The 13,304-nt window shown below is 39.9% G+C and overlaps 1 protein-coding gene across 1 annotated transcript in view; it reads left to right on the top strand.

The window, feature by feature from the left end:
- gna11b (guanine nucleotide binding protein (G protein), alpha 11b (Gq class)) overlaps positions 1 to 12,648 on the top strand; it is a 35,682-nt gene extending 23,034 nt beyond the window's left edge. Inside the window, exons 4-7 of the mRNA XM_062987975.1 lie at positions 1,051 to 1,179; positions 4,331 to 4,460; positions 5,525 to 5,678; positions 6,478 to 12,648. Coding sequence (XP_062844045.1) covers positions 1,051 to 1,179; positions 4,331 to 4,460; positions 5,525 to 5,678; positions 6,478 to 6,668 — 604 coding nt within the window. The 3' untranslated portion in view covers positions 6,669 to 12,648. The remainder of the gene's footprint in view (positions 1 to 1,050; positions 1,180 to 4,330; positions 4,461 to 5,524; positions 5,679 to 6,477) is intronic.
- Positions 12,649 to 13,304: the final 656 nt, after the last annotated feature.

Here is a 13,304-nt window from a genome sequence, read left to right on the forward strand (position 1 = left end):
TCTTCTTAAACTGGTTTCAGCCTTTGGGCACTAAATGTGCATCTGAATTTGGCATTGATTCAGCTGGCACAGGATGTGAACGGATGCAGTGAATTTCGGGTCTATACCCACTTACTGCTGTCTGTTTTTTTTAATAAGCTCACTAGGTCATAGAACTTTTACTTAAAATTGCATGAGATGCTGTTGATAGCAGAGCTGAGAGCAGCAGTGCGCCCCCTGCATGTGGGGTTGTGTATTACATTTAGGTCATTTGGTTTTTTTTTTGTTTTTTTTGTTTTTTGCAATTTTGGTCACATTTTGGGTTCGTAGTGTTCTCATGGGGTCAGACTTTTACTACATTAAGGGAATCTGACTGAAGGCTGTGTGGGAACAAAGAGGGAGGGTACAAACTCAGTTTGTATTGTATAAACTAGATTAGGATGGATAGATAGATAGATAGATAGATTAGATAGATAGATAGATAGATAGATAGATAGATAGATAGATAGATAGATAGATAGATAGACACAGATGGATGGACAGATAAATATATACATACGTTATTTATCCCGAAAGAAATAATTGATTGATTGGTCTAAGGTGAGGATATCATGGACGGGTATCATGGGAAACATAGACGGGTATAAAAGGAGGACCCACCGAAGGCTCGTCCTTTGCAAGCACCAGTTTGTGCCAAACTTTGTAAGAGAGAATTTTTAATCAGTTTTAAAAAAGCATTTCTTAATACAAGATTGCAAATAATTTAGGTCCTTCACCACCTACTGTCCTTAATATTGTAAAAAGATTGTGGGAAATCTCTTGTATTGCAAGGCTGGAAACATGAAATATGTGCTAAATACAGCCACTTGGACTCTGGATTATTTCAGATTAAGCTCATACTAGTCACAGACCCTGATAGTGTTTGGTTGGAGTTCTGGAGCAGTACTGAGCATCAGGAATCCTGTCGTGGAGGTTCAACACGACAGACTAAAGCAGTAGTATGTAAACAGAAGGAGATACTGATACGTCAATTTTCATCATGCTTTTCTCTCCGTTTCTCTTTCTCTCCAGCTATCTGTCCGATCTGGATCGTATCGCCGAAACGTCTTATCTACCCACCCAGCAGGATGTGCTCAGGGTTCGAATCCCCACCACAGGGATCATCGAGTACCCTTTCGACTTGCAAAGCATCATTTTCAGGTATCAGAATCGCCTTTGGCTCTGTTTTTTTGTGATTTTATGACCTAAACAGATTATACTGTAGCTCAACATTAATCATAGCTCGCTCTGCTGCAGGTTTATTGATCTTTTTTTCAGGGAGGGAGGGTGAAGGGTTATATTAAGCTCTCAAAATGTTCTTTCTCGTCCAGCTACAGAACTGTGACTAGCTGTGATTCACGTTTGCTCTTTTTTTAGTTTGGAGACAAAGAGAAAGCAAACCTAGGTGTATTAGTTTCATGTCCAGTGCAATGCTGATGCACTTGAACACGTTCAGAAAGGTTTTTATGCTTCAACATGCAAGCAGCTCAGGTGTCTGAGCTTAAATTCTTGATTGTATCTCAAAAAGGACTTAATCTGGTATTACTAGTCTTTTCCGTTTGTACTTTATTGTATGTCATTCATTTTTTTTTTTCTTGCTCGGGCGGCACGGTGGCTCGGTGGGAAGCACCGTTACTGTCTGTGTGGGTTTCCGTCGGGAGCTCTGGTTTCCTCCCATAGTACAAAGACGTGCAAGTGAGGTGAATTGGAGATACAAAATTGTCCATGACTATTTAATATTGATAAACATGAACTGATGAATCTTGTGTAACTGGTAATTACCTGTTCTGTCATGAATGTAACCAAAGTGTGTAAAACATGACGTTAAAACCCGAATAAATAAATACATTGTTTTATTGAGCAGTATGAAATCTATTTACTGAATGGTTGTCTCCCTTTATAATGCTAAGAGAAACAGGTCCTCCATCTGTTAGAAACTTCTGGAACACACCTGACACTGTCCACAGTGTAACTGTGAATGGGTGTGTGAATGCTCTGATGCATGGTGTTTCCTTTCTTTTCACCCAATGACCCACTGAGACCCTGACCAGGATAAAGCAGTGGTAAAACAGACAGTGAATGAATGAATTAATGAAACCAGAAACAAACTTCGGTCCAGCTTTATTGTGGCCTTTTCGGATCGGGGCTGCTTTCTTTTGTGGCAGTCCTGAAGCCCACGCTGATGTAAAGCTTGCTCGACTGTGTACAGCTACACCTGTGTTATAACTGCATTCAATGTATATGAAGCCTTGAATGTAATCTATATACATGTACCTTAATATATCTATATATGTAAATAAAAGTATGTAGGTTGGATTGTAGGGAAAAGGGACTAACTGAAATGAAAGCATCCAAACTTGATAACTTGGCGCTCACCTCTATAGCGATCAGTCCATAATAATGTTGGTATGGGGTTGATAAAGATGAGGGGTTCCAACAGCAGATCATTCTGGTCCACATAAGTAATTACACAGTACCCCCTCCTCCCTGATGCAACCCTCCCTATTGCATCTGTACTTGGGACCAGCACTGACAGCGCAAGTGCACCTCTTATGGTCGAGGCCGTTCTGCCACCCCAAGGTTCAATCTGAGGTTCCAATCTCAGCGGTAGTGGGTTAGCGTGATGTAAAACTACATACTACTAGAAAATAGTATGCTACATTAGTACACCAGTGTACATAATAATTAAAATAATAGGTTGCGTTTTGGAGTGTTTTATTTATTTATTTAATTTCACTGAAAACAATGAAGTAATTTCTTTAGATGTTTAAATTTTTTATCATTTAAAGGCAAATTTTTTTTCTTTTCAAGTCAAAACAGTTCTGATGGAGTGACTAGCTATAGCCAGCTTTTGTTTTAATTTAAGTTTTAAAATAAACCCTGAACATGCCGAACATGCCGTTCTGAAACATTCCACTACATGATATTAAATAATAACTCAGTAGTGCTTAAGGCTGTACAAAAATAGCTATACAGTCATCAATTCTAACTATTTATGCTAATTGGAAACCCAGTTGAACTTCCTTGTATTGCTTCCCTCTTGCATGCCTCTACCTGATCTCTCTCACTCTCTTTCTCACTCTTTAAAGTTTCGCAGCTCTACACGTCCTACATTATCAAATGTGAGCGCGCTCAGAAATGGGTCAGCGAGCCCCTGGCTGAAACGAAATGAGGACGGCCTGTGTGAAGGAGCTTTATTTTAGGAAGGCGTTCCTAGAGGGCCTCATTTATCAAAGGCCCCTCTGCGGGCTGCTGGCTCAGGGCTGAAGCAGCCGAGCGGCGCTGCACGGGGGCGCCGGTCACCCCAGAATCTGTACTGCTACCCGTGTGTCTTGCCCACATTTTTATCTTTTCGTCTGTATATCTGTACCATCACTGGTATCTGTGGAAAGGGACTAGATCGTTTCTCCTCTGTCCTGTCTGGAATTTGGTAAAAAGCCGCCTCATTTTGACTCTCTGGATATGAAGGTTTTGGACTTGCAGAATGTTGCTTGACCTGAGACTGGTCTGACACACACTGGTCTGGATTCATACCCATGAGTTCAATCAGAACAATTTTAAGACAATTAATTTTCAGAAATCTCTACATTCTTTTACTGATCCGGTTCATGTATTACAGACACACCTATTGCTACCAGGTATTGCATTTAACTTTGCCTCAGTGTCCACGAAGCTCTTTGATATTTCACCATGACCTTTGTCGTGCCCCTGTGCACAAAGTGAGCTCCATAAGAACAAGAGAGGAACTTAAGTAGCCTATCCTGAGCCTTGACCTCATGTAAGCTCAATTTAATTAGCAGGGTTGTCCATATACATTTGGTCATATGATTTTGAGTAAATCTTTTTTTTTCTTGAGGGAAGCATGATAATCGCCCACGCTTCACAGATGCTGTGGATAAACGATACTTTTACAAGGAAGTTCAACACAAGTTTCATTTAACAGGTTCTTCTACTTTCGTTCAACCTTCCTTCCGAAGAAATCGACAGTTTTCTTAATACTTTTATTAGAAGATTAAACAGCTACAGGCTAAACAGGGTCAACCGATTTAAATCAGCCAGCTAAAATAGGTGTCACTTCGTTCCCTTTTGCAACATTCCTCAGTTTACCACTTTTCTTTTTGCATGTCGCTTGCAGACACTCTTAACCAACGTGACTTACAACTGTAATTAAATACAACTCGAGAAGTTGAGGGTTAAATGCCTTTCTCAGGGACCCAAAACTGGCAGCACTGGTTACGCATCTTCCTTCTAAGGACCGGGTTTAACGTTTGCTAATTCCTCCTCTTGCTCTTTGTCCTCCTAACAATTTCAGGATGGTGGATGTGGGTGGGCAGAGGTCCGAGCGCAGGAAGTGGATCCACTGTTTCGAGAATGTGACGTCCATTATGTTCCTGGTGGCGCTGAGCGAGTACGACCAGGTGCTGGTAGAGTCCGACAACGAGGTGAGTGACACCAATCACTTGAAATGAGGTTTGGAACCTGATGTGTTCCTGAAATTTGAATAAATTGGTGGCTTGGTGGGTAGCACTGTTGCCTCACAGCAAGGAGGTCCTGAGTTCGATTTCCAGGTGGGGCGGTCCGGGTCCTTTCTGTGTGGAGTTTGCATGTTCTCCCCGTGTCTGCATGGGTTTCCTCCCACAGTCCAGAGACGTGCAAGTGAGGTGAACTGGAGATTCAAAATTGTCCATGACTGTGTTTGATATTAAACTTGAACTGATGAATCTTGTGTAACCAGTAACTACCTCTCCTGTTCCAGTAACTACCAATGGTATTGGGACAACTGACCATTAAACTTGTTTTATGTCCCATTCTAAAACCACGAGTGTTGAATTGCGGCCAGTTGGGCGTCTACATACAGACCTGATTGGCTATGACTGTGGGAGAAATGGTTGAGATCTGAAATGTGCACAGTGATTTGATCTTTTGGGGACTCACTGGGACCTTGACCAGGATAATGCGGTGGTAAAACAAGAATGAAATGAAAAGTTTGGACACACAGTATTCTGCCCAAACCAGAAGTATCTATTGAACCTGTGCAATGGTTTGTTCGATTTCTTTTAAAGGCGTGGCATGAACAAACAGACGGTTACTTTAGTACATTCTGTTATGTCTCTTATTAGCAGTAGGTCAACTTTTGACTTGGACTGTAACGATAGCATGTTAAATGGGAAACATATCATAATGATTTAACTTTCCTGGCTTTTGTTTTTATTTTATTTTATTTATTCACTTTGATTAGTTCATTTATTACATACGTTTCTATTCAGTGGTTATACAGCTTTTATTAAACTCTTGTTTCCGGTATAACATTGAGTGATCCGCTTGTCACACTAGGCTGTGTGTCAATAAACTGTAGGAAATTCCACTTGTCCTGTAAAAGTAAAAGTGGATGTAAAAAGAAGGTGGTATAAAAATTGCAGTGTTTTCATGCTTATACATGACTACTTTTTATACCCTGTTTATATGTTGTTTTGTTAATAACAAACTTACATTATGTGACATGCAGAACCGTATGGAGGAGAGTAAAGCTCTCTTTAGGACGATAATCACATATCCCTGGTTCCAAAACTCCTCAGTCATCCTCTTCCTCAACAAGAAGGATCTGCTGGAGGAGAAGATCACCTACTCCCACCTGGTCGACTACTTCCCTGAGTTTGATGGTACACAGTTTGTTTTCTTTATGCATTTTTATTCATTTCCCTCCCAGTCTAGTCGTATCCAATTACCTGACTGTGTTCTCTACTCATCTACTGACTTTCATTCCTGACCATGTAGAACCATGACTAACACACGCCCCTCTGATACATGCAGGAGCTGACCTCCTCATATGGAGATCTGTATCGTGCATGGAAAGTCACACACTACTCCCCATTATCCCTTCTCTAAAAAACACAAAATCTTAATATACTGTTATTATTAGAGAACTTGTAGTATTAGTATTGTAAAAAATGTAGTAATGTAATGAAATGGTCTTACTGGAATTATTTTCTCTTTCTTTCCACTGCTTCTGTATTTAGGGGTCACCACAGTGGTTCATTAATTTGCTTCATATAATTTATTACGCTTGTAAGCAATTGGGACAGTGGTAGCCTGGTGGGTAGAGCTTTGGGCTATCAATCAAAAAACAGGTTGAGAGTTCGAATTCAGGCCCTGCCATGCGGCCACTGTTGGGCCCTTGAGCAAGGCCCTTAACCCACCCTGCTCCAAGGGCGCCAGACAAAGGCTGACCTTGCGCTCTGACCCCAGCTTCCACACAAGCTGGGATATGCAAAAAAAGAATTTTGTTGTACTGCACATCTGTATATGGATAATGAGAAATAAAGGCATTCATTCTTTTCTTTTTTCTTAATTGTTGTGGATTAAACACACATTTAAAAATTAGAAAGGGTGTCCCAATACTTTTGCATACAACTCCACCTCGCACTGTTTGATGGTTACCGGTTTGTTTTGCTTCTGCAGGGCCGCAGCGGGACGCTCAGGCGGCGAGGGAGTTCATCCTCAAAATGTTTGTGGATCTGAACCCAGACAGCGACAAAATCATCTACTCACACTTCACCTGCGCCACAGACACGGAGAACATCCGCTTCGTCTTCGCCGCCGTCAAAGACACCATTCTGCAGCTCAACCTCAAAGAGTACAACCTGGTGTAGTTCACCATCTCCGAGATCTATTTGCTCAATTCAGCACAGAACAGGCACCCACACACACACACACACACACACACACTTATACTCACATTTACACACACACACACACACACACACACACACACACACACACACACACACCCCACACCCCACCACTCACCTTCACTGTAATCCAGCTTCTTGATTTTTCACCCTGTTTTATCCAGCTGGGTGAGGGTGGTGGGGACGTTCCTGCTTTAGTGTGCGTCCACTTTTTCTTGTCGGCAGCTCGTGTCAAACTGATGCCTCCATCCCTCAATCAAAGTTGAGCGTCTGAATTTCGGTTGGGTTCTGGACTCAGACTTTTGTGTTTGATCCTCATCTTTTATTTTGGAAACGTTAAGGAACCGATCAGGCTGGATGCACACGGAAATGCAAAAGATACCAAAATACGCCGGCATGGAAACTGGAAGAGACGTCCCGTCACTCTTTCTTCTGCTTCTTATATCCAAATAAATCCATGTTTGTTCTGTCTGGATGGACGAGATGTTTGGTTTAAAAAATCGGCAGAATTTCAAGTTACCTGTTTCCACCCAGACACACCCAGAGCGCTGCGGTGTCAGAAGTTCACAACGGATCCTTTAAATCCAGAACGCTTCTAGTGGTTTCAGGATTGCAGAAGATTTTCCAGTGGGTTCCAGTGCTTCAGAGAACCTTTCTCTTAGAGCTGAGCATCGTGTTGATGAATGTAGACTTAGCATATGCATTGCAATCGCAAAAAAAGAAAATCAGCAAAAAAACAAAACAGGAAAATGATTGAACACAGAATATGGATGCATATACGAGGGCAAGGTGATACAAATCAGTGGATACATTGATCAGATGATCGTTTTAATTTTTATTCATAATGGTAGGTATATAAACTATAGCTGTTTACTGTAATCGAATGAATTATAACAGAGTGAATCACTAATGGGTTAAAAAATGAAAAAGGTGTCTGCAGATTATAGCCTAATTCTGACGGGATTAGTTTTTCATGGGGACCTGCAGTAATTCTCTGCCCCCTCCTGTGATAAAGCATGTGTTCCACCTTTGATTCAGATTTTGAATAGCAAAAATCAGCAAACTTTATATATATTTTAAAAGAGTGGGTTTAGTTTATGCTAAAAATATAGGGTAGTAATAGAAGTAAGAAATGTAAAAGTAAAGGAATGCAAATCCCATATTAGTGCTTTGAGTGTCGGGTAATTGTGACACTGATCTAATCACAGTGATCGTTATGGTAAAGCCCAGTGTGAACACTTCACTACAACCTCAGTGCATTTGCACTTTATGCAACTGGACGGCACATTGGCTCGGTGGGTAGCACCGTCGCCTCACAGCAAGAAGGTCCTGGGTTCGATCCCCAGGTGGAGTGGTCCAGGTCCTTTCTGTGTGGAGTTTGCATGTTCTCCCCATGTCTGTGTGGGTTTCCCCCGGGAGCTCCAGTTTCCTCCCACAGTCCAAAGAGTTGCAAGTGAGGTGAATTGGAGATACAAAATTGTCCATGACCAGTGGAGCGAAGCAGCACCGGCACTAGAAACTTGCTGTCTTGCATGTATTTAATGACCATGTAAATGCAGGATTTCCTCCACAGAGCAGAAACTAATCCTGTCTGAATAAGGCTGCTGATGCTTTATTTTTTGCAGATTTCTACACCATTTTTTTTTTTGCTTTCTTTTGGATTTTCTTTTCCACAGCTACAGCTATCTCTAGCTTTGCCTCCGTTTCTGTTCAGCATCTATTACTACTTAAGTTCAGATGTAACAGTAACATGCGCTCCTGCTGGTACTGTACTCCCCAAGTTTACCAGGAGTACACTTCCGGCCCGGATCTGTCTCCAGAGGCCCGTATGCGCACACTTCTTTATTTGTTTACGCCTTTTTAAATGCATATACAACTTGGATAATAATAAGTGGTTGTGGAGACAGATTTAAGTTTAGCTTCATTTGCGGTTGGGAGCTATTTTAAGTGAAGGGTGCAGGAAGTTCATTGATTCTGTATATTTATATTTGTAAATACGTATACACCTTATTGCTTATGTAAAAAAAGTCTGTGGTACAGTATCTTTGGCAAAAAGGAAAAAAATTCACTTCGTAATTGTGTACGGTTCCGGTTGGTTTTCTTATGAATTACAATATTATTGATACTGTGATTTATTTTTTTGTTTGTTTTCTTTATTATAATTACAGATGAAATATGCGTAGCTGTACATGTCAGTGACAATACGTGGTTATGAGCAATAGCAAATTGAAAGCGCGTCGCTGCAGGGAAACATCTGTCGTTTCTCTGTCGGGTTTGCCTGAAACCACAAGTACAGTCCCTCTTATAGTGTGAATGTTATTTCTCTGAGTATAAAATGAGTAAAGGATTAAAAGAGGAGAAATCTAATAAGTAATTAAAATAAATGATAGTTTATTTATCTAATTTATGGAGCAGATTTAAAGTGGGGTCTTTTCTGCTGTATATTGATGAAATGATCGGCTTTTATTGTTTCCCCTCCTTTTCAAAACGGTAGTTGTCATGATTTTAGTACACGTCTAATCAAACCACATCATAATGAAGTGCTTTTTAGAAAATTAGGATACGAAAGCCTTTTAGAATGGCTGCTCTGTCTAAGCTTAGGTACATAGAAATTGTTTTTGATTATTTAATACATGCAGTAAGATCACCGTTGTGCAGTGATGCACTGGTAAAAGTTACCTTCCATTGTTTTTCCACCAAGGGCTAATTAAAGAAACGCATAAAATCCTTACAGACCGGCCGCAGAAAAGACACGAGAGGGTCCTCGTTCATTGTTCAAGAATCAACAGTGCAGTTGGATGAGCATTCAAGGATCGATCACATTTCTGGTCTCATGATTCGATCTGATTGGGTAAAATTGTCCCAAAAATAAATGTTATTGTCCAGAGCCAAATGCTAAACTCACAGTTTCTGCATTGTCCACATTCTTTCTGTATTATTGTTGTATATTTGTGAGAAGTTTCAATCCATAGATGAAAATGGGATAAAAAATCCTCTGTATTTGCAATATTGGAATGACCGTTTCAGGATGGCGACACTATAAATATGTATTTGATTGTTAAAGTTTGAAAGCTATTGATGGTAACGGATGTACATGCTTGTCCTCTAAGGACTCTTATGTTGTATAACGGCCTGATTATTTTATATGCACTTTTTAATCATTTCTTGTTCTTCTCTTGCCACAAAGACGGTAAATCCCTTCAGTCCCAAATGAAGAGCAAGCCAGGCGTCGGTAGCTACGTGTATCTGCTGCAAGCACGCGTAATTAATTACACATATCAGCTTGCCATGCATAGAGAAGTCTTCAATTCTTCTTAGCTGTATTATTATTTTGTGCAACGCAGATGTACCCAGAGTTATTAGGAAAATTTCTACCTCTGTGAGAACTGACGAGTAGGGCATTTTCAGTATGTTAAAGCACATGCGTCACTAAATAGAGTGTAATGTAATGTAGAAAAGATCAAGTATCCAAACACGCATTGTTTCTGCTTCTTTTTCAGTCAGTTCCTGTCAGCTGTTAGGATTGAGATGAATCAGGTTGTTTTTGTGATATACTAACAAAATATGCCAGTGTGTTTAAACCTAATCTTAATCTACCCCACCTGTGATGAGTCTTAAGTATTATGGGCAAAAATTGTACATTTCCCTGAAAGTAACAGACAACCTGCAGACTCAAATTCACTTATAATGGACGTTTAATAGCAGCTGATGAGGCACATTTATGTTGATATTATTATTATTTTGCTTAAATATTTTACAATCAGCCATTAGAGGTCATAATTGCAGCAGTTATGAGGAATCTCCTCCAGCATTCCACCCTCAGACAAGCCAGGCATTGTCCGTATAGGCACCTGACATGCAGGTAGCAGAGCTGAGATTCAAACTCGGAAGTGCAACGATGCAACCTTAACCCTGCTATAGCTTACTAGCTCAGCACTGTCAGATTTATTTTAATATCTCCTGGTACTTTACGGGAGTCCCTGATGCCATGTATCCTAACAAGGTTCCAAGGACATTTGGAGAGGGGCAGAAGCAGACCCAAAATATCATCTCCTCCATAATAGTAAACAGTATGGACTGGGTTTTTGTGTAACTATTATTCTTTTGACTCCAAATCCATCAGAAATATTATTAAATATGGTAAAAGCTAGCAGTCTTTAAAAACTAAAGTTTGTGGTTAGCCTTTTTTTTTTATTTTAGCTTCTTCTAATCTCCAACCATAATCAGTGGGGAAGATTTCACCTTCCTTGCCACCTTACTTGCTGCCTAGGGGGCAAAATACACCTGCGTCCTCGTCCAGGCAGATTCGTTACAGCTCTGATTTATTAAACCTTTTTTTTTTTATTGTTGCCTTAAAAGTGGATGTTTTATTTCACTTTTTATATGGCCAGTTTCTGAAGGTGACCACATTTTAGTGTCGTTTTGTATTTGGCCTGTTGCATCCCAGTGCCAGTTACACCCCAGTAAAACAAGAAGTCATGAATTACCATTTAAGAGTTTTAATGCTTCTATTTTAAGTGAATTTGAGTAAAAAGGTTTGTCAGTAATTGTCAATTGTAGTTGCATATACAGTACAGATGCTGTTAAGAGTAGGAAAAACACTGGGCTATATTTACAGTCCCTCACTTCTAGGGTTCTGATTGGATGGAAACAGACATGATTTGAGTTTACCACCCTTAATGCAGTGTTGGCCACACGTTTCTTTGTTTATAGTCAGATTTTATTCTATTATCTGCTCAGTATCAGAGGACCTGGCCTGTATTTTAGTCATGTGGTAGTCAACTCACCGGTGGCTGAAGCGGAACTCAAGTTTACACAAGTTTCAGTATCACAGATCACAGCTGGTTATGATTGTTAGTCATAGAAATGAAAGTATTTAAGCAAATGAATTTGATAGCGGTACATTGGAAATATTTGGCACTTTACAGATTTGGAGCCAGTTAGGAGCATTAATGATCTAGTCAGTAACATTAAATAGCGGGACTGCTACACATCTGCAGGTTGCTATACACTCTCAGAAATGCAAGTATGTCTTTTGTGCCCTTAGGTTGTACATTTAATCTATTCTCATGTAAAATATACAAACTAAAGGCACAAAAACTACCACAGTGGGTGTAGATTCGCCTCCTTGGCCATTCACTTCCTTGCTGCTGGTAAGAGATGTGGAGGAATACCAAGAGTGTAGTGTGGTCTACTGGATGTGTTCAACTGGTCAGTGGTTACACTTATTGGTGCAGGTTTGGCAGAGGTTGCCGAAGTGTCGTGGGGAATTGAGTATATCAAAATTAGGAAAGGGTTGAGTGGTTTTATTTCTGAGAGTGTATGTTCCCTCTGAAATTATTATTATTATTTTAACACTAGGACCATATTTTTCTTTGGGGACTGAATGATGTGTAGTGAGAGGCATGTAAAATGAATGACTCTTTCTGTTTGTTTCTAAGTAAACCAAATGTAAATGTTGTATTATATTGTGTGCCAATCCTCTGACGGAGACTGATTTTATAAAAGTGCCAATCATCGTCCAGATCACACAAGGACTGAGAGATGATTCACGGTCCCCCTTTTAAATCCATACTGCGACACTAATTGAGAGAGAAAACAATGACTCTGTTCTGTATTTAAGAAAAACTGCTGTTTTCTTGGTTTTTTTTATTAATAATTGTGATTTTGAAATGCATGTGCTCTGTGTTGGGGTTGGAATTTACGGGCTAAGAAAAATATATTAATATTAAAACCCTCAGGATGAGGGATCATATTGAATATTTACAGCATTTTTGCCATATTTTCATCTTTATTTGTATTGATTCATTTCAACCACCGTTGCCTGAACCTCATTCAAACATGGAAAAGATTTTCATAACCGCCTTCTAAAAAAACTTTAAAATAAAATAAAAAATAAACTATCTGTTTTAAATTTAAATAAATTTGTTCCTATACTTGCTGCCTGTCTGGACTCCTTTCTTTCTTCATTGTTTTTTGAGCACACTGGATTGAAGTTTTTTCTCTAACTTGTCTGTTTGATTCCTTCATTATTATTAGCAGCTTTTCACTTCTCCAAAATACATGTCTGAAAATATGTGGGGACACTGTCCAATTTCTTCTTGCCTATTAAAGCCACATCCATTGCCCAGCTCAACAGACAAACAAATCCAACTTGGTAAAAAAACTATTTATTGGAAATGAGAAATGTCCAGGAGCAACAACGGCTCAAAACATGAAACTTAAAATCATCTGTATCATCATCTGGTTGCAACTGCAACAGTTTCTGAAAGCAGTCAGTACAAGACCTGTTCATCCAGAGCTTCATGTATTGGGATTCAATGGATTATCAGGGGTGGCTCAGTGGGTAGCACTGTGGCCTCACAGCAGAAGGTGGTCCTGGGTTTGATCCCCAGGTGGGGCGGTCCGGGTCCTTTCCTCCCACAGTCCAAACACGTGCAGGTGAGGTGAACTGGAGATACAAAATTGTCCATGACTGTGTTTGACGTTACTTGTGAACTGAGGAATTTTGTGTAATGAGTAAATACTGTTTCTGTCATGAGTGTAACCAAAAGTGTAAAGCATGACATTAAAATCCTAATAAACAAACAAACTGGA

Source organism: Trichomycterus rosablanca, chromosome 25, assembly GCF_030014385.1.
Source record: "Trichomycterus rosablanca isolate fTriRos1 chromosome 25, fTriRos1.hap1, whole genome shotgun sequence".
In the NCBI taxonomy this organism is placed as follows: Eukaryota; Metazoa; Chordata; class Actinopteri; order Siluriformes; family Trichomycteridae; genus Trichomycterus; species Trichomycterus rosablanca.